Here is a 27,832-nt window from a genome sequence, read left to right as displayed (position 1 = left end):
TACTACTTCCTTTCTTTTCAAGGCCACTTGAATAAATAATTAAATCCAAGAAAATCCCAGTCTAAGCAAAGAACAGTTTACAAATACACAACAGAACTAAATTCTAATTATTTTAACATTTAGTCATGTTCAGAGGAATCAGAGCACTGTCAACTTTCACAGGCCCAAACGCCACAATTTAAAAAAAAGATTATTCAGTGTTAAGGTTTGATTTGATTGATTGTGTCAGAACCTGGTGGTAAGCAAAACCGTAAAGCATCTGATGAGTCAGAAAACATAAATTGAAGTTCCACATTCTGATATTAGAAGAGATACAGAAGTGCAGCAAGAGACCAAACTTACCAGCCACATCTCCTTGAACCGCATGATCCAAGCCTGAAATAAAGAGAAGCAAACTCTATTTTAAGCAAAAACAAAATTACATTCTAGCCATCATATATACAGTTTAAGACTAAGAATACTGAGTGAACTAATGAGCCTAGAACCCTGTGCATGATTATCTGGCCCTCAAATTTCAGTTGTGTATCCCATCAGTCCCAGTGACTTCTGCAGGCCTAATAAATAACATCAGGAAATGCATAATTTTTCCCGTTATTTTTAACACTGGCTCATGTAAAGCTACCAGTCTGTATTTACCTATATCATTCCACTTGCTGTCTATGGAAAAGGGCATTTTAATAACCATCGAAAATATACTTGAAGAAAAATTTTACACAACTTTTACATCAATTTCTTATTATACTTTATTCCACATGTAAAAACTTAAGTACATACTAAATAAATGAAGATGTAAGTCAATAAACAATGTAATTCCTTTACATCAAGGTACTTTAATCATCTTTAATGAAAGAGGAATAAAATATTAATTGGTATATGTAAAATGCATATGGTCTGATGAGAAGGTTTTAATAAAGTAAATGAAAAGTCAGTATTTTCAACTGCAAAATTACAGTACCTACCAATTTCTACAAGATATGAGTGGTCATCCACGATGATCTCTCCCCTTAATTGTTTGTCTTGACAGTCAACTATCACCAACTCTGCATTCATATTCTTTAATAGGCAAGGAAAAAAATATAATTTAATAAAGCTCACAGCTGGATCTTGTGATTCTCCCTTTCATAAAATAAACTTACCTTCTGCTTAGTATATATGACAATAGTGATCAAACTATCTGTTTGGAACCAGTCATAACTGTAAAACAAAATCAAAAAATACAGTAAAGAAAAAAATATATACTTTCTTTGGGCATAAGAATATATATTTAACCAGCAGTTTTCAAGCAGAGCTTCTTTCATGAATTTACAAGCCAAGTACATTATTTAATATTTTTTGAAGAGATAAGTTTAGAGCCACTAATTTTGAAAAGACTACTAAAATAAGAACAGTCTAGTTATGCATCCTGATAGTCAGCACACTGTAGCTAAAATTATATGGCATTGGTTCTACTTAAAAAGCACATGCATCATCTTTACAGCATACGAACCTTCCTAATAAGATGATTAAAATCTTTAACATCTTTGCCATCGACACGGACAGTGGGATTGAGTGCACCCTCAGCAAATTTGCTGACGACACTGATTTGCTGAAGCTGTGTAGTGCAGTCGACACGCTGGAGGGAAGGGATGTCATCCAGAGGGACCTGGACAGGCTTGAGAGGTGGGCCCGTGCAAACCTCACGAAGTTCAACAAGGCCAAGTGCAAGGTCCTGCACATGGGTCGGGGCAATCCCAAGCACAAATACAGGCTGGGGGATGAGTGGATTGCAAGCAGCCCTGCAGAGGAGAACTTGGGGCTGTGAGTGGATGGAAAATTGAGTGTGAGCCAGCAATGTGCGCTTGCAGCCCAGAAAGCCAACCGTATCCTGGGTTGCATCCAGAAAAGTGTGGCCAATGGGTCAAGGGAGGTGATTCTCACCCTCTAGTACACTCTTGTGAGACCCCACCTGGAGTACTGAGTCCAGCTCTGGAGTCTTCAGCACAAGAAAGACATGGACCTGTTGGAGGAGGTCCAGAAGAGGCCACAAAGATGATCAGGGGGCTGGAGCACCTCCCCTGTGAGGACAGGCTGAGAGAGTTGGAGCTGTTCAGTCTGGAGAAGAGAAGGCTCCGGGGAGACCTTATAGCAGCCTTCCAGTACTTAAAGGAGGGTACAGGAAAGATGGGGAGGGACTCGTTATCAGGAAGTCTAGCAGTAGGACAAGGGGTAATGGTTTTAAACTGAAAGAGGGTAGATTTACATTAGATATAAGGAAGCAATTCTTTATTGTGAGGGTGGTGAGACACTGGAACAGGTTGCCCAGAGCACTGGTGGATGTCCCCTCCCTGGAAGTGTTCAAGGTCAGGTTGGATGGGGCTTTGACCAATCTGGTCTAGTGGAAGGTCTCCCTGCCCATGGCAGGGGGGTTGGAACTAGATGATCTTTAAAGTCCCTTCCAACCCAAACCATTCTAAGATCCTTCACTACAGACAAAAGTATTTAATAGCCAGGGTGGCTTCCAAGATTTATAGTTACCATGCACATACTACAAAACCACTGTTCCCTTTATCTCCTCAAATCAAGATTTTACACTCTTATGTCCCCAAGCTGCCTGAACCTTGTAATAAATCCAGGGTAAGGTAAGAAACAGGAAGCCTTCAAATGCTGATTTTCTGTATGTACACTTTCCAAGAAGTAGCTTACTCACCCAACCCCAGAAAAGCTATTCCCTTCTCTAGCCCTTTTCACTGGGACCATACATCTGACAATCTCATGCCTGGCTCTCCACCATACCACATCTGTAAGTCTCACCTGACTCGAGCATCTTGAAGGTTGCAATCCTAGTGAGTTAACCCCTCGCATCTTCTCCCTTCCCCGGTGTCCTAAGCACTTCTGTCTACTGTATGGACTCTTGGACCAGAAAAGAAGGCAGAGAGAGGATTTCCCCCTCCAGCAGACACTCCTGACACCCAACACATTCTAGACTGCACACCTTCCAGTCACACACCAGAACATGCCAGACACACAGGAAGAAAGACAGCAAGGTTTGGGGAGCACTCCAGAAGATAAGCCACGTTCCAGTTGTTCACAAGCCACAGTATTTTATATGACTGCATGTAACTAGCCCTGAGATTACACATTCACAGGAGATTTTGATGCAAAGTGAGAAAGTGAACCTTGGCAACCGAAGACATCATGGAGTAAAATTATACCTCAGTGACAACAGCAGGCACATCACAGTGAGGTTTTAGGGCCTGCTTTGCTTTGGATATTGTAGAAACTTGAATACAGCCATTCACATCTTAATATATTCCAGCTTGAAATGAGACTTTTCCAGGGTGTGTCAACTCATACACTTATGGACAAATTAACTAAAGTGAAAAAAGCAATCAGCCCAGTTGGAATCCCTTTCCAAGAGTTTTCTCAAGAAGGAAGGCTGAGGAGCCTGGCATACATTTGTATACGATGCAAGGCAGTGCAAGTGTTAGAAACCAACAGAGCAAGCCAAGAACCTTGCATCATCATCTGCCTATACAGTCAATATGACCTTTGGCAAGTTGTTTAAACCTGAACCTCAACTTTCCTACTTATAAGAGGATGGTAATGATATATACTCATTTAGCTGAAATATCAAGAACTAACCAAGGAATAAGTTGCCTGCATTTACTAAGATCTGCACAGAATTAATAAAATGTCTTTCATTGTCTATTGAACAAAGGTTTACCTTGGAGTTAAATCTTTAGCAGAAGCACCCAGTATTTTCTTCTCAGGAAGCATACCTACAAAAAGCAGAGAGTAATTAAAATATCTGCTGTGACGCTTGCTTAATAGAAAAGATAATCAGAGATGTTTTGGGGTTTTTTAAACTGAATGTTCTAAATAACCCTCCACAATATTTAGTGGCTTTATTTCCACAGGCAGCCAGAAGTATCCATGTACTTTTTAAATTTTGTTTTTATTCAGCACTTTCTCTTGGAGGGCAGGCTCCTGGAACATGAAGTTCTACTTCAGAAATTAAGAGATCTATATACCACAGAACCCGTGTGTGCAGCCCTTCCGGTACATGTATCTTGGTCTCAGTTTCATCTGTTATTAGCTTGTGCCTCCACATTTTCTGGCAGTGAAGCATGGAAAAAAGGTTATCTGAATGAATCTCCTTTAACAGAACTATCTGTTTATACAATTCAGATGAACAAATTCAATTTGGGATGTCTGGTTTAACCTAATTCACAAGTAAAATTTCCTGTTAGTCAGCTAAGCAAAGATATCAGCCTTAATCTCTCTACTTTGACTTTGCTAGGAATTTTCACAGAATTCAGCTGCTCACTTTTAATAATTAAACAACATGAAACAGTCTGAAAAAGCCTTTGCTGGGAGGCAACACTTGGTCAGTCTTTGGAAACATCAACTGTACTAATCTCTGGCCTAATAGAAACCAAACATATTTGGCAAAAACTTAAGCAGAGATGACAGATAAAAGCAACTGCAATCCTTCATAAATTTTAAAACAAGGAAATTATATAGAATAATGATGGAGGAAGCTGCACAGACTGAAACATAATATGATTTGTAACACCACATGAACAGTAGGAGTTTTCCTGGACAACCGTTAGGCACAGGTCTAAGATAACAGCTGGCAAGTGCTGGTTTCAAGCCCATTCAAAGGCAAACCTTGCAAACCTGAAATAGCTATGCATAAAATAATTAATGTATGAATTCTCAGTTACCTAGATCATTATCTTCTAAATGCCAGTAAATTAAAAACAAAGAGAGTCACTCTAGTCTAATCCAATCTTGACAAAACTATTTGATCATCCAGATGGGGGAATTAACCCAAAACAATTGAAACTTGCTGGAATTACTTATTCTCTGATCCTTAATTACCCGTTAAGTGCACCCCATCTGCAGCTGCCAAGAAAGCTAAATGGCAGAGCAGCCAAGATCACTGCAAAAGAAAACCAAACACCTAATGATAAAAGCTTTCTCAATGCTAAGCCTTTCTTGAGGACATACATGCTCAGGTTGGCCTCACTGGATAAGAGGAATTCATGGTCATACACACTCCTATTTGCTTTTGCAGGTCAACAGAAATACAGGAACAGCCACAATAAAATAGAATGTTCTGGCAAACCAAGTTATTTATGAATTATTCTGAAACGCTGTAAGATGCTATGTGAAAACAAGAAGTCCCATTGCAATAAAAAGATAATGATTCAGGTGATCAATGAACCAATTAAGGTAAGTGCTCCACCAGTCATGGTGGTCATAAGTAAACAAAAGCTGGTGATGAAGCCAAAGGCTGAGGGCAGGCATGAAATGAAGCTTAAGGTGACAACAATGAACAGCAGAATTACAACTCTGTATCTTAATGATTGCAAACCTCAGCTTGTTCCAGAAACTGCTTTACAGAATCCCATGGGATAGCAAGGCTACTGATAAGAGTTTTGATAGATAAGATTACAATCTGGAGTGGGACTGCCAGTCACAGAAGGTGTGATCAACTGTACAAAATCCAACTGGTGGCTAGCTGCTATTCCTAGGGAACAGGGAATGCTGATACTGTTTGATATCATCATTAGCAACCTGAAGGGCACAACACTGTCCCACTGTCAGGAAGTACGTGAGCAATAACAAATCATGGGAAGCAGTTGAAACATGAAAGGTTATGGCTACCATTCAAAAGGGACCCAGACACACTGAAGAAACGGACTGACAAAAGCTCCATGAAGCTCAAAAGCAAATGCAAAATTTTGCACCTGGAAAAAAAAAATAAATCTGATGCAACAAAACAAACGGAAAGCCTGACTGGATAGAAAGGAGCTTTGCAAAAAACCTTCCAGGGACTTAGTAGACAAGCTGAACTTGGGCAGATACTGCATACTTGTGGTGATGAAGGCCAACTTTACCCTGGGCAAATGCATTGCAACCAGTTCAAGCGAAGCAGTTCTTCCTCTCTTGTTCAGCATTTGTGAGACCACATCTGGAGTACTGTGTCCAGTTTTGGCTCCCCAGTTCAGGACAGACATTGATATACCAAATCAAGTCCAGGGAAAGGCCACCAAAACGGTGAGCAGTTGCAGCACAAGTTATATGAAAGGAGGCTGAGGGAACTGTGTTTGTTCAGCCTGCAGAAGGCTAAAGAGGAAATCCAACTGCAGTCTTCAACTACCTCAAGAGAATGGCGTGGGAGAGAAGGAAGTATAGAGAAGATTGCCAGACTCTTCTCAGAGAAGGACAAGAGATAACAGACAAGCAGCAGTGAAAAGGCAGGGGGGGAGGAAACAAAATACCACACCTCTTCGCTTTGTTCTTCGAAGGCCCAGAACAAGCTTCACCCATATTTGTAATCTCCAAATATTACTAAGAAAAATAGGAACACTTATATTACTTATGCTAAAGAATTCCAGCTGGTTGAACCTCAAGATTTAGTTTTCTGTACTTGAAACTCTAGCTCAATCACCCTGTTGAGTTTTTTCAAGGTTTGATGTACATATACTCAAACACCAGCTTGTTTTCAGATGGTGGAACTGCCCAAGTCTTTTTTTTTTTTTTCTATTAATATTACAAAAATCATCATCGCAACAATTTGGGTGAAAGAGAAATTTAGTTTAGCTCAGAAGTGCAAGGCTGAAAAGATAATTTTTAAAATAAGTCTTGGATACATATTTGTTTTCAAACACATATGAAGTTTTCAGGCACACTTTCATAATGGCAGTGTTTTAAAATTTTGATGTCTTTTGTTTGAAATTCAAGTATGAACAATGTTGAAGAGCACATTAAGTTACACCCACGCTGACTGTTATCAACAGGAATATATTCTGAAAACTTCATCTTTGATTGCCCCTAACGTTACATACAATTGATGTTCACAAAAATAAAGGATACATTTAAGTTGACTGATCTGAGCACACTCCAAACACAGTTATTATTTATACATTTTAGATTGATAAAACAAAACTGTCTCTGCTAGTGCCAACAACTTCCAAAAAATCAGAGCCCATGCCATAAGCTTCTCTCTCCCACTTTCAGACAACGATGTTTATTTCTAGACTCATTTTGACTTAAATTTACAAGAACTAAGGACTGAGGTGCAACAACTCATGGAAGGTAACTTCAGGAACTGACTTATCCTATTTTGGAAAAAGTCTTGCCAAACAGGTAAACTGAATACAACAAGCAAGCATCAGTATTTTGGCAATTTCATTGGAAAATACCATCAGAATAATTTCCTACGTCTCCTGACAAGTTACCTAATCTGGGCAAAAAAAGTCATTGCTAGGAGCAGGAGGGGAAACAAGATGGAACACAGAGGGAATATCACTTATTTATCTTTACCTGGATCCACTGTGAATATGAAAGATGCACAGGAAAGCATCTTGTAAAGCACCGTGTATTTAATGACTACTAGCTGTTAGTGATATAATTATGGTAAAGTAGAATTTGGTTTCTAATTTCCCCAATCCTTCAAAGAAAGATTAACAGGTTCCAGCAACCTGTTCACTGATGAAGAAAAAAAAGGAAAGTCAGGCAGCAGACCCAAAGTTTAGCTTAACATCTTGTAAGGCTATAGACCAAAACAGGAACAAATACAATCAGTCTTGCTTACTTTTACATGACATATAACTTTTTGCGTAGCTCAATGATTATGCATTCTAAAAGGTAAACTACCTTTTAGAAGTCAAATACAACATTCACAGAATACAAAGGGAGGGCAAGGAAGACAGTATGAGAAACAAGAAAACAAATGGGAACTCAAATTCAGCAGAGAAAGCATGAATAAGTTATCTTACCCTCACTGTGCCTGAACTGCTGGGACACCACCCTGAGAACTTCTCTGGCTTCATCTAGGCCTCTGCTCCTCCTATCACTCCAAAATTTGACCGCTCTAGACTCCCTTTTCAAAGTTTCAGCCTAGACTTTTCCATGACCAATTTGCAACTGTCCCCTTTCATGCCAATATGTCAGCCTTGAGTTCAAATTGTATTATTTCCCTTCACACGTGCTCATCTTATTTGCTCCACCAACACACCCCCATCACAACTCATTATCGTGGCTTCATAATCCATATTCTTTTAGGAAGCCTCTTATACAAATATGACTAATCAGTCTGTAACATTTCCCTAAAAGCATCAAAATCAAATACATACTACTTGATTATGAGCAACCAAAGCTACCTCCAGTACTCAAGGAAGGGTTCAGTGAAGGCTTGAGAATGCTTCCCTATCTCTACATGGAGAATCGTCAACCTCCTGATACATCCACAGGGCTATACTTACTTCTCTTAGAGCTACAATTGTCAGCCCAGTCATTCTCAGTTACATCTCAAGTAGTTCAGTCATGCTGTAATCAGCTAATCCACCTCCACTTCAACTTGTTTCCCATTGATGACCTTCCAGCTTTTAGTAAAGACTAATCAATTCTAAGTGTTTCCCAAGATTTTGTCTCATCTCTGCTACTCCAGCCCCATGGCCACCTAGCTCTTCAATACAGAGAAGGATCAAAAAGCCTGGTGATTTTGTACAGGCAGATTTCATAGCACACCGTAAATTGTGATGTATCTTGGCCAACTAGAGCAGAAAGCTTGTCCATCTCATAACTCCCTTATCTATACTACTCTGCTACAGTCTTACAATACTTTTAAACACTTAATTCATGATACCCGATTAGGATTTTGCCTTCTGTAATTTCCACAGATCACTAGAGGCTCAATATCAGATTCAAATATAAAGACAGACGGAAGTCTGGATAAACACTGCTCATTCGATAATATCCAAATAAGTTTAAGATTCACTCCCCACCTCACTCCAGGTGAATACTTACCATTAAGTTGTTTCTTCTCTTCAGACAGAGTAGAGGAAATCTCTACAAGCATTAAGAAAAAACAAGCACGACAGTAAGAAGTTATAGCACAGTACTTGCACACATCATGCTAAAGAAATAAGCCAAAGTAAGGATCTCCCAGTAAATCTTTCAAAAATTTAATAGATTGACCAGAATGCTTCAGATATCAAGAAGTCACAAATAAATGCAGCGCTGATTACCACTCCAAAAGATTATGTATAATCAAAAAAATACTATATTAAAAATGCCAAAAGTTGCACAGTACTAATAGGAAACACAAGAGCTCTGGCACTTCAGTACAAACATCCCAGATGACCTTGTGCAGTTATAAACTTCACAGCTAAGAAGCTCGCTAAATCTGTCACACTTTCATGACAGTTGCCTCATGACAACATACAGCAGACTCTGACCAACCCTTGGAAATCTAAACCCAATCCTTGGCAGAAACCCAGGAAAAAGAAAATCTTTCTATAAGCTCCTTCTGTCAAATGATTTTATTTGACAGGTTATCTTTTTCATTAAATCTACAGTATGCTGCAACTACTCCAAACAAACAAATACTAGCAGAAAAAGAAGATAAAGACCAAGCAGATGAATTACATAGTGTTAATTCATATATAAGGTGCTCAACTCGAGGGGAAAGGCACTGCATCTCTTAGCCACATATCCTTCTGCTCACAGGAAATCTGTGTGGAAAGCAGTCCTCCGTACGTACCCACTACCCAGCCCCCTTCTGCCTTCTCTGCATTGCCCATCTCAGATTGTCTCAGTACAAAGGCCCATTTTATATTCTCTTTTATGGTAGCCAGGTTTGGGGAAGTGAGACAAACCAATGTGTTCCTCCAGCTCCCTTTTATGAAAACCAAAATGCGAATGTTTCTCCCCTGTTCTTCTGAATCTCTCCCAGTGCTCTACATCACAGCAGCCAGTGTTGGAGGAAAAATGCCATTGTGAGATAAGTGAAGGAAAGGCTCCTGAAAAAGCACCAAGCATACAGTATTGCAAAATTACTTCAGCGCTGACCAAGAACTACCTTTCATCAGAAGCTTTCATGTTGTGCCATTGTAAGGTAAAAACAAAACACTTCACAAGATGAATGGGACAGTTCACCCAAAATTTTTGGTTGAGGCTGTATTTGTCTGTGTATTCTGCTATGCACCACTTCAGGCTTTCTGCCAGGATAGGCAAGTCATTCACAAAAAATCATTTTTGATTAAGGGTAATATTGTGTGTTCAAAGTCTACTCTTATTTCACTATATTTTAACACACTGCACTGAAACTAGCATTGCAATTTTAAGGACAGTTTGAGGCATTTCCAAGACACAGTCCTACCTCTCTTCCTTGGATGACACCACAGCTCTCAGTCTAATCTCACTGAATTAATAATAATACAACATGCATTCTGACTCCCAAGTTATGTTACCACTGAAGTATCTGTGTCTATGAGAAACATAAGCAGTATTAAAAGATACCAGACAATAAACTAATGTCCATGCTAATGTTTACAGCTGAGTACCCTGAAGGGAAGGCAAGCAGTTCAATGCTGTACAGGTTTGCTGAGGCAGATACCGAAATCATCTGTTACATGCCTGGGTACTGCTGTAGTTACTGCACTGACCTTCTCAGCAAGTACAAACACCACACATGTCAGTACACCACTCCACTTAACACCACAGAAGGGACACTTGTAAATTCCTATTAGTCACCACCATATCATCAAGCGGCATTCCCAAAAGACAGGTTGGCAAGACATTAATTATCACCAGCATCTTCAAAAGACTCTTCTTCCTTACAAAACCCCTGGAGTATGCAAGGACAAACTTCAGCTTCCTTAAACAGCTCAGTGAGCAAATAATTGTATGATCTTCAAAAAAACCACCAGAACACGGGAAACAAAAACTAAGTTAAACAACCATAAATCTTCCAGCAATACCCCAACAAACCTCCATCTGCCTTACTTGCACTATATTGAGACTGTACCAAACAGCAAGTACCAATGCCAAACACTCACCCACAGCCACAAAAAGAAAGCAGTGTATTCCATAATTTGAAGTAATGCATTTCCTCTATAATTATAGGCCCATTTAATCCTATATTCAAGAACATGCACCTTAACTTAGTATTTTATTCTTCTATTTTCAAATGTAAACTTTGATGAATATGGTCTTCTGGAAAGATGCAAAACTAGAATTATTGCTGGCTGATAGTGAAGTTAGTCAATCATGGATTTGGTAATTCAAAAGAGGACACATAACCTACCCAGAATCAAAGTAAACTGAGAATTTTACAGTGAAGAATTTCAGCAAATCGAGTCTAAACACTTTGATTATTAATTAATGAAATTACATTTCTTCAAGCCTGAAATGGCTGAAATAGACACAGGCAAAAGAACTGATTTTATACAGTTGGCAACCTTTATTCTGCGAATCTTATTACAGCAAAATGGATAGAACAGTCCTATTATGGAAGAAAGCAGAAAAAGGAAACAGCAGAAAATGGACTCTCATAGCTTGCCAGGGCCAAGATATGTTTATTTTTTACTGACTGGCAGTCACAAGAATTCCTTCCAGTTGCAGAACAGTTAAGATTAATGAAATCAGCAAAAGTCAGGTTTACTTTTAAATTTCTAACTCAGTTGACAAAGTAGCAGTAACTTATCTGTAACACTTCACTTCATGAAGCAGTTACGCTGTTGAGGTTTCTCCATACTTTGCAGCATTTCCCTTAACAGCTCAATACTGGAATTAGCTACCTTGCAACAGGGAGATGTGAAATACTATTCCCCTTCCTGTACAGACCAAACTCAACGTAACTGCTGGCAGTGTGATCTAAGCACTAAACAAGTACACAATGCACCTTGTCAGAAGTTGAAGACCTACTACAGACAGCTGAATTTGTGAACTAAAGAACACCACAGAATTTGAGAAAAATAGTTGCAACCACTAATTCTTTCACGTTTCCACTGCGGTTTTGCTAAGGGTCAATATTCAGTAACAGTGTCTGCTTCCTAGGTATGGGAAATTTTTGCTGTGGCCTACAAACCAAAACAAATACTGAAGATTAAAGTCTCTGGAAACCATCACCAGCATTTAAGGACAATATACTACATCTCTTGCTGTCCTGGCTCAGAGGAGTCTGTTGTATCAGCAGAATTTTCTCCAAGTAAATTCAAACTGAAGGACCCCATAAAGTGTTCTGGAAAGGCTAGCTGTCCATAAAGTGTATTCAAATAACTCAATACATATGCAATTTGCCAGACCTATGTCTGGTGCTAAATTCACCAGATTGAAAATACTGACTTTTATTTCAAGATGAGAGAACTGCCTATGACAGTTTGTCTCCTGGGATCAGAAGAAGAAAGAGGGATCTTGGGGGAAGGAAAAAAAATCATTTATTTCTATACACATATGCACATAACACACACGTCTGCTTTCTGATGACTAAAAACAAAAGAAGAAATGTAGCAGTACGTTACTTATAAAAGCCTTCATGCATAAAATAGTTTCATCTTCAGGTATCTGCTGTAAAAAGACTGAATATATGCAACAGCCTTCATCTCTAGGCAAGAATAGAGCCTCTCCTCAAAAATATGATTTAGGATTTCTCATAATTTCCAGCAAACTTTGGAATAAAGAATAATAGAAATTATTTCATTCTTAAAAACCTCACCTTTTGGAGCAGAAACAGGCTTGACAGCCATTCTCCCAACAAGACATTCCTTCAGCATCGATTCATAATTGACCCAACGATGAACCTATATCAACAAAATATGTTTTCACAAAATTTGCAACTCTTACTATGTTGTTCTATGCAGTGAAATAGAAAAGTTCATTTTTGTAGTGGCTAATGTAATTCATTTAGCAGATTTTTTTTTTTTTTTTAAAAACAGACACTCATTATTGCCTTGTTCAATACTTATGTTTACTTCTATTACAGATAGTACGTAATGAAGTAAAAAAAAATAGGACCAAGAAAAACTGAGAATAGTTTCATTTACTCATTTTAGGCTTTGCAGTATCTGAACATCATAACCTTGAGCTACAGAAAATATTTCAGAAAAGCATTTTTATGATGTATGCTATGCAATTAACAGAATAAAGACCTCATCTTTACCACAAGGGTAATTAGTCTTGTTTAGATACAAGTAAAGGAAAAAGGGATGAAGGAAACAAAGATCAAGAATAGTAGTTTAGATACACAAACACCTCCTACCAAGTTGGTGTATTTCTGTTTGTTTCTGTCTTACTATCACTGAATTATTTGGAAATTACCTATTTTAGAAAGTCAAATAAAGCGAAGAAAAAGCAGTAGCTTTGCAGACCAGAACTGGAGAACTTGCAGAGGAAATGGATGGCAGAAAAGCCAATTCAGATAGGGCATCCTGGGTAACACAAGAGAAAAGGAAAAAAGTGCTTCCTGACAAATTTGAATGGTATGTAGAGATTTAAAAATAAAATCTTTAAACTGGACAAGCTAAGGAGATGAGATAAAGAATCCCATTCACAAGATGTAGTTTCCTCATACACAGATAACAGAAAGAAATGAAGGATTTTGAATGACAGTTAATTTTTCCAGAAATTTGAGAAACACTAGCAACCTACCAAACTCTTAAAGAGCTCAGTCTCCGACAGACACAGAATGCTAAAGCAGAGGGGATAACAATGGAAATGCCTCCAGAACAGGAAAGACATCAGCCAGAAACAAAAATCTGAACAGTGTATTTTTAGGATCTGAACACTGCTTTCCACTCCTAGGACAAAACTAAAATAAAATTATCTGTATCTGAATCTGAATTCAGTAACAACTTGAGGGGCTTCCCAAAACATTCTGGATGTCAAGACTCCTGTTTCTGAGCTCATCATACAATACTTGACAGTGATCCAGCTACAGAATTCAAGGCCACAACTTGATACTTTCAGGAAAGAAACTCCGTATTTCTTGAAACCAGAGAATTATGCCCAAATCCAACACTTAATTTGGGAAAGGATTAACCAAAAATAAACTTAAAGCTAAAACATCTGAAGGACCCCATAAAGTGTTCTGGAAAGGCTAGCTGTCCATAAAGTGTATTCAAATAGCTCAATACATATGCAATTTGCCAGACCTATGTCTGGTGCTAAATTCACCAGATTGAAAATACTGACTTTTATTTCAAGATGAGAGAACTGCCTATGACAGTTTGTCTCCTGGGATCAGAAGAAGAAAGAGGGATCTTGGGGGAAGGAAAAAAAAATCATTTATTTCTATACACATATGCACATAACACACACGTCTGCTTTCTGATGACTAAAAATAAAAGCAGAAATGTAGCAGTACATTACTTATAAAATCCTTCCTGCATCTTTATTTACATTCATTGTTAAAAATATTTTGCAAATAAAGGCATAATATACGGTGATGCACGAACTGTAAAGAGGTAACAGATTTCCTTTCAGAAACAGAGAAGGTTTCCTTCCTGCTCTTTCCCAGTTTCTCAAGCCTTGTGAGCCAAGGAGACTCAACAAATGCCTGTTTCTAAAAAAATACCAACTCAGTGAATCATCTTTACAGCACCAGGGTTTGCAAGCGATTCCTTACAGAAAAGCACACCCTTTCTGCAGACCCTTTGTTTTCTGAGTCTTTTCAAAACATTTAAAGAAATGGTAAACAAAGAAGAGACCAGCTGTCATCTTGTGATTTGTTCACAATCAGTTAATAGCAGCCCCAGCACTTTTTCTTAGTACTTTGTACCTGATAATGTAGTGGCCAACTCAATAGACAAAAGAATACTGCAAGCATTTTTCAAAAAGTGACATTTTTGAGAAGAAAATGCCTTTTAAACGACAGCAATTAGTCACTGTGGTAATTTACTAAGAAGGTGGTATCTCAAGTTGTTGCTAGCTTTATTGCTATTTCTGCTAAAAAAAATAACTTAATAAAAGGGTCAAATTGAAGCATCATTCCAACAACATAAAGTGACGTTTTCATCATTGTCTTTCGGTACGAAGTTAGAACTACATGCCTCTTTCAGCACACGTTAGTGCCATCCTAGTAACTCCCTGATCTTCCGTAGGCCTGAAAAAGTTCAAATCACCATTTCCACTGGAATGCCCTAAAAATAATCAGAAAGCACGCATTTTTCAAACTCCCTTTCAGTAAGCAAGTGTCATTCGCTGCCAGTTGTTCTTACCTGATCAAAGAGATCTGTACCATCAGTTCCAGCTGCTTTCATTAGTTCATCCTCACCACCAGGATGATATTCCATGTATGGTGTGACATTATATACAAATCCTGAAGAAAATGGAATATAAAAACACGTGAGCAGCATTTCTACAACCACTACAACCACTCCTATCCCCAAAAGCAGCAGAAAGGTTTGTGTATATTAAACAGTGTAATGGCAAACAGTAAACATCACTGGAACAAATAGTATGACTTCACAAAACCAGAAACGTAAGGCACACAATTGTATAGAGCACAAGGTGTACCTTACTACATGGAGGTGCCAATTTTACAATGCCATACGACTTGTTCCAGTGAATGTCTGAAGAAACCTGCAGGGTTCAACCTTGTAGTTAAACATGATGTATCCTAGCTAGGGAGTAAAAGAACCAGCGGCTGGTTTAAACAGAGACATAAAATTGAGCCAGTTAGTGCACAGAATTGTTTTCATTCTCCCTTTCAATTAAGTTACCCCTGAAGTGCTGTCACAGTTGTTTCCCTACCATGAATCACCTGCAGAATAAAATGCCTCGGGGAATGAACCGTCTCCCATGAGGAAAAACTGCTACGATCAGCAACAAAACTTCCATTCTTCAGATTCAGCAATATAAAAAACTTAACATAGCCTATGCTCATTAAAGGCTTACAACTCTGGTATCAAATTTGTCCCAGTAAAAGGGCTCAGCATTCTTTCTACACGAGTGCTATTCTTAATATTTCCAGGGAGATAAAACAATGCTTCTTCACAGGTCTGAAATGATGAAGTCTCATTATTGTTGCTATGCAACCAGAGTAATTAGAGCCTGGAGAATGCCGTTATAAACAGACTTAACTACAGACATATAGCTGTTAACAGGCCTACTGCACGCCTACCTAGCAGAATATTTAAAGATATATAACATTATCAAAACAGGAAGCTACCAGAAGTGGAACTGGTGCTTTCATAAGAAGTGCCAGTGCTTTCCTAAGAAGCTTTTAAGGTATTAAAAAGTCTATATTAATTACTGCAGAAGGAGAGGTAGGCGTTCAACACTGGGTGGGACAATTCTAGTTGGTAAGAACAACCATCCCAGACAATAAAGGAAGGATCGTTTCATATTTTACTGACCTGATCATCTGATGGATGTATTCACTATGCCATCTTGTGTGCAGCACTGATCACTGCACGCAATAAGAAGTAAGTAAACATCTACACAGTTAGGACCTCCTAAAATGTGAGCCAAATGTCCAATTTACAATCAAATTTCCACGAGCAAAGAAAATCTCATTATATATCCTTCACACTTCTTTTAACTCCCCTGACATCCCACTTTATATACAATTTGTGACCTATATGACAGCTTTCTTTGATGATCATCATACTGGGTTTTTGAACAAGTTAGCTCTTGGTCTTCTAGTTCACATTCCTCTCATCAATTTCTGCTTTCTTATAGAGACACAGTCTAACTACCAATGCAGAGACATCATTTAACTTTTCACAATGGTGTTATTTTACTACTTGTCCACTTATCAGGTCTACAGATAATCTACCAGCATTCTCAGTTATGCTGTTTTTTTCATTAGTAGTTCTAGAAAGAAAAGGCAGAAATGGAAAAATTTAAAGACAGATAAGGAAGCAGCATGATGGAGTTCCTGTAAAAATCAACCTCAGAGATGCAGTCAAGGAGGAGTAAGAGATTAAAAACGAAACAGAACCATTTTTAAGCAGTGATTCTGTCTGCGGTAGATGTCCCTTTTTGAGAGAGAAAAAAGAACAGACCGCCACAGTAAATAAGCTTTCCTTCGCTCTCTTCCCACTATAGTTTTGCTAGCATGTGCAAGAGCAGCAAACAGAGTATTAACAATCCTATTATTTTGTTCAAAAGCCAGTATCGAATGACATTTTACCCTTACTTTCAATCTCATCCCCTTTAACATCCAATAAAAACACAGTCATCCTCATAGAAAAATTCTTAACCTTCTTTTGCTGGAGTTCAGAGATGACATTACATCAAATATCAATGCTGTTCCTTACCAGATCAAAGTCACCACTAAATGAACCTCTCTTCCTAGAGAAATATCACATTAGCTACTCTGATCTTCTTAATCTATCTTCGTAGAAGTGCTGTTATGTCATAACAAATTTAGGGTGATACTAATGTATTTTAGCCTCTGATTAAACCAGAGAGTGAACATTTTGCTCCCTTCTGTAAGACAACTAGGAACTTTGTTTTCAGCACTGAAAAAACTCTTCTAGCCAGGGCTACTGCTCCAAACCACCTTTCCCACTTTATTAACTTATAACATGATACTTTCAACCTTTCAGCTGAAATTCCATAAAACTAGTAACATAAATAGAATGGCTTAGCTACCACAGATATTTGCTAGCTAGACAGGGATTAGAATTGCTGTGTGGCAACTGTCAATTGCCTTACTAAGTTTTATGAAGTAATATGTGATCTTGTAAGCTTATTTCCCAAAGACCATTCTACAGGTTTAACTAACATTTTAAATATTTATATGTCTGGATGCTTTAAAGCAATCACTAAAAATAGTCTGCAAGACTGAGGAGTGTAAATACATGTCATCACTTTCAATGCCTTATTCTTGTTGAGGTATTACCTACAATCTTGTGTTTTATTATTTTCACATGCAGATATAAAATAGGCATAAAATATGCCCACTTAGAAGACTTCTTAAGAAAGGTCTGAAAGCAAATAAAATCTTTGTGACACAAAACCTCTCACGTGAGCAATGTTGTGTCTGATTACATCAAGATTACACCTGACCTAAACATAGAAGGTGTGTAGTTTGTTTTGGGGTGTGGCTTTTGTTCTTGTTTGGTTTTGTTGCTTCTTCTTTAAGTACAGAATAGAGAAGCTAGGCAAAAAATGTAGAAGCAACATCACAGCAACCAACCTCTTATACATATCCAGCAGTCCTCCTTTTTGTTGTGTTTAGCAAGCTCATCTTCAGTCACTTCAGTTAGCCTCCCTTTTAAACCGGTCAAGTCCTTCCCACTTTTAGTTAGCCGAATCCAATCCATCAGACTCCTTCCTGGTTTTAAAGGTACCTGAAAAATAATAAATGTACAAACAGTATTAAATTCTAAAGGAAGAAAAAGCCATTCAATACACTTTTCTAAGCTCCCTAGAAGGACTCAGACAAAACAAGAAATATAACACAACTCATATTATTCACTGATATTTAGGAGCCCTACTCAGCAGTAAGGGTGCTTAAGAAAGCATCTATCTAGTAACCCAGACAAGGGAATTACTGAACATCAACAAACATTTAGATGACTCTTCCCAAAGCAAACTGCAGATACCAAGTCCTCCCGTGGTGGTAAAAAACTTTTATCAGCATCATTTGAGATATGGCCTGGAGACCTACAAGCAACAAAGAGAGACTTGAAAATCATGGCCAGGTAAGACAAGGTAGGAAAGTTCACATTCACAGCATTCATAGACTTTCTGCAAGCCCTATACTGGATGGAAATCTCACCCAGAGGAAGCTGGGACAGAAGTCTTCTAACTTACCAGGGATGTATTAGCCATGGCCTGCCCTGAAAGGCACAGCAAGACCTTCAGGGTGCCTAGCACCCTCCATTTCAACAGCACCACAGACCGGGAACCCCTTTGATCCAAGCTCTAACAGCAAGGAAGGGTTAAAGAATCGTGGTCTTACAAAACCACAGCAAAACCAGAAGTGAGAAAACTAAAGAGCACATAGACCCACATCACTCGATACTACTTTAGCCCAACTACGAGCTTGGTTTCTAAGTGAGGTCTGCAGACACCAAGTGCCCCCAAAACCACTCCAAAGATGAAGACCCAACATGTAAAGCATCAGCCGTGAGCTGTAATTTCAAGCTGAAAGCCTCCGTCTCTGCACAGGAGGAACCCCGAGACGGCCTGGGAAGGCAGAGCAGGAAGCCTTATGCCCACCGTCTTCTAGAACGAGAAATACGAATTATTTTTCAGCGACGCAGCAGAGCCAGCCCCTCGCCCGGGGGCCCTGCCACAGCCGCCGCGTCCCCTCAGCGGTTGCTGGAGTACGAGACCTCTCGAAGGAAGCGGCCAGAGACAGCTCTGCCCCATCCGCCACCGGGCCCGCCCGGCACGCCACAGGCGCTCCGCCGAGAGGGGCCAGGCCACGCAGCCGGCCGAAACCAAGCGGGGAAAACGCTGATCCCACCGGACCGGGACCGGGACCGGGACCGGGACCGGGGCCGGGGCCGGGGCCGGGGCCGGGGCCTCGCCCCCCCCCCGCGCCCTCCACCCGCCCCGAGCAGCGGTCACCGGCGGCCCCGCGGCACGGACGGCCCCACAGGGCGCCGGCTGACACCCACCCCCAAGGCGGCGGGCGGGCTGTCCCTACCTTGGCGCGGCCGCCCGCAGCCACCCGCTGCTGGGAGCGCGGCGCGGGGAAGGCCTGCGGCGGCACGTTCAGCATCCTGCCGGCACGGGCCGCGGCCTGCGCCCCGCCGGCGGGCGGGCGGAGCGCTCCGGCCCAGGGCGCAGGCGCGGCGGCGGGCGGGGCCCGGGCCCGGGCGGGGTTCAGGCGGGCCGTGGCCTACCGGAAGCGGCCGGGCTGCGTCGCCGGGCGGAGTCGGGCGGCTCCGTAGAAACAGCCCGGGTCCATCTTAGGCCCGCGGGGGGTCCCGGGGCGGGGCGGTGGCCCAGGCCCAAGACACACGGGGCGAGGACAGGGTCTGGTGTGTGCACAAGCTGTTCGTCAGAGACACTGCCATTTCAATTAATGTTTTGGATTATTTTTGTTTTCTTTCTGAGCTTTGGCCTGCATGATGATTGGTACCAAACTTTTGCTTCGATTATCAAAAACAAGTTCACAATCAAAACAACTTACATTGGACCTTTATCTCATTTCATGATGTCCACTTTCCAAACAAAACTAATAGTTTCTTACTGTATTTATGTATAACAATACAGCTCATGTACACGAGAGAGCATGAGTGACATAAGGCAAACCCCTTCTTTAAAAGCAAAAGCTAGAGTAGAATTTGGACCCTTCTCTCTATCTGAAAGAACAGCTATAGCATTTCTCTTTTTGATGTTTGAAACCCCATTGTAACAGCAGGCATAACACTAGAATACTTAAACCAATGATTCCTTGATATGCTTCCACATGGAGCCTACTAACTCACAATGAAAAAGCCTTCCTCATGTCCTCAAACATTGAGAAAGTCACATAACCATAGAGCCCTTTAAGGCAAGACATCTGTTCTCTGCTCCTAAACTTCCAGTCTAAAAAAATATAGGACCTCGGATAAAAAACAAACCAAAACTACCTTCCCTGCCTAAAACAGGACAGGAATAGAATGAAGGAAAAAGGTTTACGTAAAATTACAAGACATTTCAGTTTTATTAAGAATAACTTACATACAAATAAATTATCTTTAAAAATACTATAATACATTTTTATATTAAATTAAGTCTTAGAAGTTGCATTGGCCTTTCCTGCAATCAGCAATCTGATGCAGTTCTTGAATCTTGTTCCAGTTCATCTTCATCATCTTCACTATCCGAGTCTTCATAAAAGGAAATTGTAGCTTGAACTGGAAAGTTTTTCAGAAGTGCTTCAGCTTCCTGATATAAGTAATCATAGCACCTTGATTTGGGCCAAAATAGTCTGAAACAAGTATACACAATAGGTTTGCTTATTGTTATTGCATATTCTACTTGGAGGCTGATAGACAAGAAACAGCAGTGAAATTCTAAGAGAAGCGCATCCTACAGTTTTTCCTCATGCGCTCAATTGCTAAACTGCTTTCTACATTTAAATAGAACAAAATATTCTCTGGATTCTGTATTTTCATCCAAAGAGATAAAGATACACTTCAAGTGCTAGTTTTGCAGCAAAACTACTCTAAAGCCCAAGATCCACTGCATTTGAAACTTACCACTACAGTACCTCATTAACAGCATTACCTGGGGACCTCATCCAAATAATATTGCCCTCACTGGAACCATTCCTAGGGAATATAATCAGTTTCAAACAGGATCCCTAATATATTTGGATTAAATTAGTAGTTTTGTTACTGAAGGTCCTCAACCTAAGTCATTGTTTACAATGGTCTGAGAAAAATCTTGAAGTGAAAGAAGTGTTAAAGGTCTAGGGGGATCAGACCTTGATATTTCACCCCAAACTCCTGTCTTTTCAAGAAGAATCATCCAACAGACTTCTTGCAAAAGATGCCACTTGGGTCTAGATTTTTGTCTGTGTTGTATCCAGAAATTAACATAAAAATTGCTGATAATATCATGGTGTAGCAAAGGCTATCAGCTAATGAGATAATACATTGCAATTGATACACTCCACAGTTCCTTTTCAACTAGCATCCTCTTTTGTATACAATTTGGAAGTAGCTGGAAGAAACAGACAACAGAGGTCCCAAGAACTAAGAAATCAGCATACTGCAACATAATGCTGACTACAGATTGCTTGTGATAGAAATACATTCAGAAGCAGAACTAGGTTTCTAGCAGTTACAAAGAGTGCTTTCTAGGCTACTGTTTAACAGAAGGCAGCTTCCTTTGCAGCACAAAGTAACTGACACTTGCTTTGTAACAGCTCTCCATTGTCAGGGTTCCCTGCAGCATTCTCATACCTAAGCCCCACGGTGAAGTTGGGGTCTGTGCAATTGCTTATAGTCTGTGCATCAGAATTTGAAGGATCAGAGTCTAGATTTGGGAGCAAGCTGCATCTTGTCTGGAAGAACTACCTGTGCAATTACTTTAAGCACCTTGCAACACCTACCAGTACTTCTGAATACAGGCTCTCCTGCAGATTCAACTGTAGTTATTTTCTTTTCAGAACTGCCACTGCAGATACTCTCATTACCTTCGTCACTAAAGCAGCAGTTACATGAGTGTTCTCCTCAGCAATACTGGCTCAGTCAGCCCATACGCTCTCCTCCTGCCACTCTTTCCCACACCCGCACCTGCTCCCTGGCAGCCGGACGCTGGAGGTTTGCGCAGCCAGAGAGCCTAAGAGCTATCCCCGCTCCCTGGTTTAATCCTGGGCACAGGAATGAGCAGCAAGGTGCTTCAGCCAGCTCTGCCACCACAAAAACTCCACATAACTGCATAATATGCTTAAGTCCCACACCATGGAAGCATGTCAACATCTCCTCTTAAAGACCTGGTAAATCCGCAAGTGCTGGCAATCATCAGTCCAAGGACCTGTCGGTTCAAGAGCACTTCGATGGCTACATCACTGCGACGGCACTTTAATATCTTCATAAATAAAGATCTTTATATTCATGAATATATGGGTGGGAACAAATATAGGGGCTTGGCCCGGCACGACACTGCTGGCCAAGGGTCTCTTCCCTCCCGGCCGCGCAGCGAGGGGGCCCGGAACCCGCAGCTCCCCCGGCGGGAACCGGCGGCGGTCCGGGGCTGCCACTTACCTGACGGGATGCGTGTACTGCGCCAGCTTTCGGGAGGCTTCTGCCAGCTCGCGGGGGCTGTGAGGCTGGGGAGGAGAGAGCAGAGGTCAGCCCTGGGGGGGGCACCCAGGCCTGGGGGCCCCCGCCACCCCGCCGGGGCTCCCCACACGTTAGTAGGGCGATGCCGGCGGCAGGCGCCCCGCGCCGCCCCACTCACCGCGGCGGGCCCGGGGCCGTTCCGCCGTCCCGCCTCGCTCGGCGCGGGCACCCAGGGCCTCCAGAAGGACGCAGACCTGCGGGGCAAGGGCAGGACTGTCAGGGCAGGGCCGGGCCGCGCCCCGCACCGGGGTGGGGAGGAGGAGGAGGAGAGGGGCGAATAGCCCTGCGGGGGCAGCGCCGCCGAGGGCGGGCGGGGGCAGCCGCACCCCATCCCTCCGCCCTCCATCCTCCGCCGGTCCGCGGCCGCTCGCCTGGTCCTGCCCGCCCCGGGCCCGGAGGTTTTTATAGCCGGCGGCGGCCGCTGCGGGCCGCGGAGCCCACCTCCCCCGGCTCATTTGCCAGCGCCATCCACAAAAAGGCTCCGCGCGAAGGCGCCGCTGTGTAAACACGGGGCGCGGGCGCGTGCAAGGCCCAAATGGCCGGGGGGGAGGATTTGGCAAGTCGGTGTTAATCGCACTCGAGCAGACACATGGCTGCTGCCGGGGGGAGGGGGGGAGCCGCTGTGGGAACGGAACGAGGGGCGCGGGGCGAGGCGAGGCAGCACCGGGGCCGTGCCCGGGCCGCCCTCCCGCCCCAGCGGCGGCGGGGGTCATTCCCCCCCCCCCCCCCTATCCCCTCAAGCGGCGAGGCAAGGCGTGAGGGAAGGGAAGGCGGCCGAGCCAGCGCCGTCCCTGCGCCGCGCACCGCGGCCGCACTGGTGCCGGCAGCGCCTGCCGCTCCCCGTGGGAACAGGGCGGGGGGGGGCGAGGGGTGCGCAGGCACGGACAAAGGGGTGACACTCCGGGTGGGGATGACACTCCTTAGAGGGGTCCCTATTTCATAACGCGTCCCCCCCTACTCTCCGTGACATATTGCCCCCAGATAACATGGCTTAGTTAGCATAGTGGCTTTTTGTAGTTTTTGTTTTGTTTTGTGTGTGTTTGTTTGTTGGTTTTGTTTTTTTGTTTTTTTTTGTTGTTTTTTTTTTTTAATAGGGTATTTTTACCCTAAAGGAAACGTGCCTTCCTTTATTCTTTTTGATGTGGTGCCGATGCTTCATTCCGCTGCCAGCATCAGATGCTCTTGCTACATGCACAAGGTCTTATGCCAGACTCGTACCGTTTCCATGTTCCCTGGTACCAAGGGAGCTAATTTTATTTCTATTTTTATTTTCTTCCCCCCCCCCCCCCCCCCCCCCCCCCCCCCCCCCCCCCCCCCCCCCCCCCCCCCCCCCCCTTCTTTCTAAGATCGCAATCACTGATGCATGTGAGGGGGACAGGAACAATGGTGATCGTATGTAAGAGCTATGAACAGTAATAATATCAGCCCTGGGGAAGCTAGGAGGGCTGGTAGGATGGAGCTGCCCTAGATGCTGAAGCAGGGCTTCAAACCCTGGTAATTTATTGGCCCATTAAAGACTCACATTACTGAGGCACCACAAAGATTGAGGCACTGTACTCTCTGGAATAATATTTTGCCTTGTTGGGTTCAGCCATAAAGAGTGTGTCTACCTTAGCACTGCCCAAGAACAGCTGCAGATAGAAGGTTGCTTGTGCTGCCTTCACAATATCTTAAGCACAACCCATTTCACTAAATAGTATCAGCAGTATCAGTTGTAAAAAAGTTACATATTAGAAGCTGTGTGGGAAATGTAATCAGATTAATAGCATTAGATTAATAGCGTTTTTTTTCAGATCTCTAAGTCAAAACCAGATGTAAGCTGAATTGTCTTTCTGAATAATAGCAACCTCTTACTTTGAAATAGATGGAAGAGTGTATGTATTTAAGCCTGCGCATGCTGTGATACATTCCAACTTCATCAGTGGATGTATTCTGTCATTTCAGAGGTCTCTGTCATTTGACTGCGTGGAAAAATTGATAATTACTATAACTTTAGAAGTTACTAAAGGAAAATGTATTTCACAGTGAAAAGCCCAATTTAGTAGGACATTGAGGTTAAGCCAAATGTTTAAAAGAATAAGATTTCCAGAGTAATTTTACTGCACTGTGATGTTTGTAGCTGTTTGCATTTTTTCCTGCCTCATTTTCACTGTGGCCTAGAGTGAGATTAATTAAAATCAGAGTGAACAAAAGGCTCAAACTCCCAGTAAATATTCATCATACAGTTAAGAAATGGAGAATAGAGCAAAGTAGCTTGTGCAATAAGCTGAGTTTGATCATAAGCAAAATTGTATCTATTTTTCCTCTGTTTCCAAATGGCTACTGTGAAACCTTGTCAGATGAGGTAAAGCATAAACCAGATGTTTAAAAGCTGTCTGATGGTAGATTCTTCTTTTGTCTAAATGAAGTGAGAGCAATAATTTTTGTAGTTGGTATTTCTCTTTTGAGAAATATAACAGACTGTGTAAGAAAAAAAAAAAAAGAGGCTAGGTTCATTGTCTAAAGAAGAAAAGCAGAAACATTCTCCATCATGTTGGTAATGACAAAGAACTAAGAGAACACATCAGCTTTATCTGTTTGATAAAGCATAAAAATTAGTTTCAACATCTACAGTAAAAGCAACAAAAGAAGGGGTGTCTTTGGCCAATGACTCTTAATTTTCTCAGGATTCTTTTTAGTACCTGCCCAAAATGAGAAAATGTCCTAGGGAGAAAGTGTGATTTACCCATTAGAGAGCAAACTGAAACAGAGGTGTTGAATGGATAAGGAGAAAATAATGACTAACAGCTGTTGTTCCCTTGCATATTTTCACACTATATGACTCTTCTTGGCTTTATAGTTTAGTAATGCAGTCCTGTTTATTGAGAGAAATACAAATGTCTGTTTTTGCAATAATAACTTATTGACACCATAAAAAAAAAAAAAAGAAAAACAACCAAAAACCCCTCACATTTTGCCATCTTCCCACTGACCTTGAAATATAGGCTAGAAATCGTTATATAGGCTAGAAGATTCTTTGTCATGACTTCTTTTATTCTTCGGATTGTGCACAGAGCAAGAGTAATGGTGCATTGGTAAGTTACTATCCGAGTTTGATCGTGCTAAAACCTCTGTAGACAGGTGCTACATACAGCCACTGAGCAAACAGTTGGTCAAATGGGAGTGATGGAACATGCTTAAGAATATTTTTTTTGCATATAGTAGTGGAAAGCATAGTTCTGAATTCAGTGTGAAGTCTGATAGAGGCGGTCCCCTTGTGCATTCTTGACTCATCTAATTAAATCGATATTCTCCTTTCTGTGCCTTAGTTCCTTCTTTTTCATATTTCAGCTTTTTAAAAAAAGTATAACTGCTGAGCTGAAGGTTGCTCTTGGTTGTATGCACATAACTAGACTGCCTTTAGTAAAGCAAGGCTGGGAGTCAGGATCTAATACACTGTGCTGGAAATATTATAGTGGAATGAAAACTGAAATATGTTACATGGTTTTATTTACTCTCTTACACATTCCATCAGTTCTCAGCTTCTTGAAAATTTCTCTCAAGATCGTAGTTTTTTTTTTTTTATTTCCGTGTATCACTTTCCAAGCAGGTCACAGCTGGCAATTTGCAGGGTTCAATTCTGTTTAGCCAGTTTGATTTTTATAGGGATATTTGTATAATTGCAACTGAACAGTTTCAACTGTGGAACAAATAATTCTTGTACAGTCACTCTGGATTTACAACAGTAGAACTAAAAACCCAATTTTGTTTTCTCAGAATGTAAACCAAGCAGTATTTATCCAGAATGAAAGTAATTCACTTGGTTTGGTTTAAATTGATTAAAAGTGCTTTTGTGGCTTTCTGCAGTGTCACATCTTGAAATGTAATGCACTGTTAATAGGATACGCAGAAGAGCAAACACAGAGGTCTGTGCAGATTTGAGTGTGCTACTATAAACAAAGAAGGTGTTCACAAATGGCTTAGAGCTAAATTTGACAAGACAGTGCTAATCACACTTGGACATGGGAATATCTGGACAGAGGACACTCAGCTGGCTTCATATTAGCTTCTCCGAAGGCAGTGATAGCTCTCACTTGTTAGTAAAATAGGGACATGAAAATTGTCACATGAGTTGATATAGGGAGCAAATTGGCTTGATCTTATTAGGAATTTGTTTTAGTGAGAAAGGCAAGGTCAAACATGTGGAACTGCTCCTCTGCTTACTGAGACTGGTCTGAGGAAACTGATTAACAGACAAAATTTGATCTTAAGTATTTTATAGCCTAGCTTCATCTTGATGCTTCCAATTTTGGCAACACTTTGGGACCAGGTTTTGGAAAGTAAATGTATGCCTGGTATTTGCATACAGATATTGACTGCACACACATCTGTCATTTATTTACATGTTTGGTCTATTATCTCATAAATGGGTCATTTTTTGCCAGTAAATGCAAAGTTTGCCTAGGAAATTTATGTGCACAACTTAGAGTTCATCTGTGTGCAATTATAATTACTTTACTGGAAACTTTGCAGCCTTAGAGGCATCAAGCATTTTTTTATTTGTGATATCATATATAGGGTATTTTGAAAGTAAAATATCAGTTTCTAAAGAATGAAGAACAGATGATTTTACCAACCCCTGTCTTCACCATTATTTGTTTTTAATACGGTATTTTTGATATCACTAATGTACCTGAAAGTGGGCTTGGTTCAACATTTCCACAAAGTGAAATTTTTTGTCAGTAAATAATATGAGATCCAAACTAGGTTCTAAGAAATAAAATAAATACAAGTTAAGTTTTCTTATTAAAATAAACCCAAAGGAACAGAACTTAATCAGCAGATCAGTCTATTCACCTTACCAATGGTTATAAAACTATTGCTAGGCTAATGAAGACCGTGCTTGTCCTATTGCTGTTCTGTATTTTTTCCATCCTATTTATATACAAAAATGCAGCATATATTCAAACAGTGTAATTCCACTTAAGCCCGAGTGCCTGGTGTTTCCTACAGAGAGGTATGTTTGCGGGCCTAAAGATGGAATGCTCTTTCATGGAGACATCCATCCCACTTTCCATCTCTCTGAATTTTGGCTAGACTGTTATAGTATTAAACACCATTCTTTCATGTTATGGAGAAAATTATTCTTCCCCTTCCTCTGTTCAACTGGACATGAAGGGTTGCAGGAACTCTGGAGGGAAAACTTTGTGAAAAGGAGGGATGCACTTCCAGGAAAGCACATGTCTTTTCACCCTCTTTGTGCTGTTGGGAACCTAGTTCCTGGTGACCTAGGGTTAGAGGAGTCAACAGTGACTGTCCTCACTTGAAGAGGCACAGCT

General features: G+C 41.1%; 2 protein-coding genes across 7 annotated transcripts in view; both read right to left on the bottom strand.

The window, feature by feature from the left end:
* Positions 1 to 19,521, bottom strand: part of CYB5R4 (cytochrome b5 reductase 4) — a 39,340-nt gene extending 19,819 nt beyond the window's left edge. Inside the window, exons 1-9 of one of the 6 annotated variants that reach the window (XM_074861971.1) lie at positions 19,382 to 19,521; positions 17,921 to 18,074; positions 14,991 to 15,091; positions 12,491 to 12,575; positions 8,800 to 8,841; positions 3,704 to 3,758; positions 1,137 to 1,194; positions 960 to 1,053; positions 343 to 375 (exon numbers count right to left, since the gene is read on the bottom strand). In XM_074861971.1, the coding sequence (XP_074718072.1) occupies positions 343 to 375; positions 960 to 1,053; positions 1,137 to 1,194; positions 3,704 to 3,758; positions 8,800 to 8,841; positions 12,491 to 12,575; positions 14,991 to 15,091; positions 17,921 to 18,074; positions 19,382 to 19,456 (697 nt within the window). In that variant the 5' untranslated portion in view covers positions 19,457 to 19,521. The other 5 variants (XM_074861974.1, XM_074861973.1, XM_074861969.1 and 2 more) reach the window with 5 other exon arrangements.
* An 841-nt stretch (positions 19,522 to 20,362) lies between these two features.
* RIPPLY2 (ripply transcriptional repressor 2) lies at positions 20,363 to 23,067 on the bottom strand. Its single transcript, XM_074864729.1, has 3 exons — positions 22,633 to 23,067; positions 22,437 to 22,501; positions 20,363 to 20,653 (listed from the first exon to the last, which is right to left on the bottom strand). The coding sequence occupies exons 1-3, from the start codon at positions 22,858 to 22,860 to the stop codon at positions 20,488 to 20,490; spliced, it is 459 nt and encodes a 152-aa protein (XP_074720830.1). The 5' UTR covers positions 22,861 to 23,067; the 3' UTR covers positions 20,363 to 20,487.
* Positions 23,068 to 27,832: the final 4,765 nt, after the last annotated feature.

This window comes from Strix uralensis, chromosome 3 (assembly GCF_047716275.1).
Source record: "Strix uralensis isolate ZFMK-TIS-50842 chromosome 3, bStrUra1, whole genome shotgun sequence".
In the NCBI taxonomy this organism is placed as follows: Eukaryota; Metazoa; Chordata; class Aves; order Strigiformes; family Strigidae; genus Strix; species Strix uralensis.
Note: the sequence above shows the minus strand (reverse complement) of the source record. Positions and strands in the feature narration are given on the sequence as shown.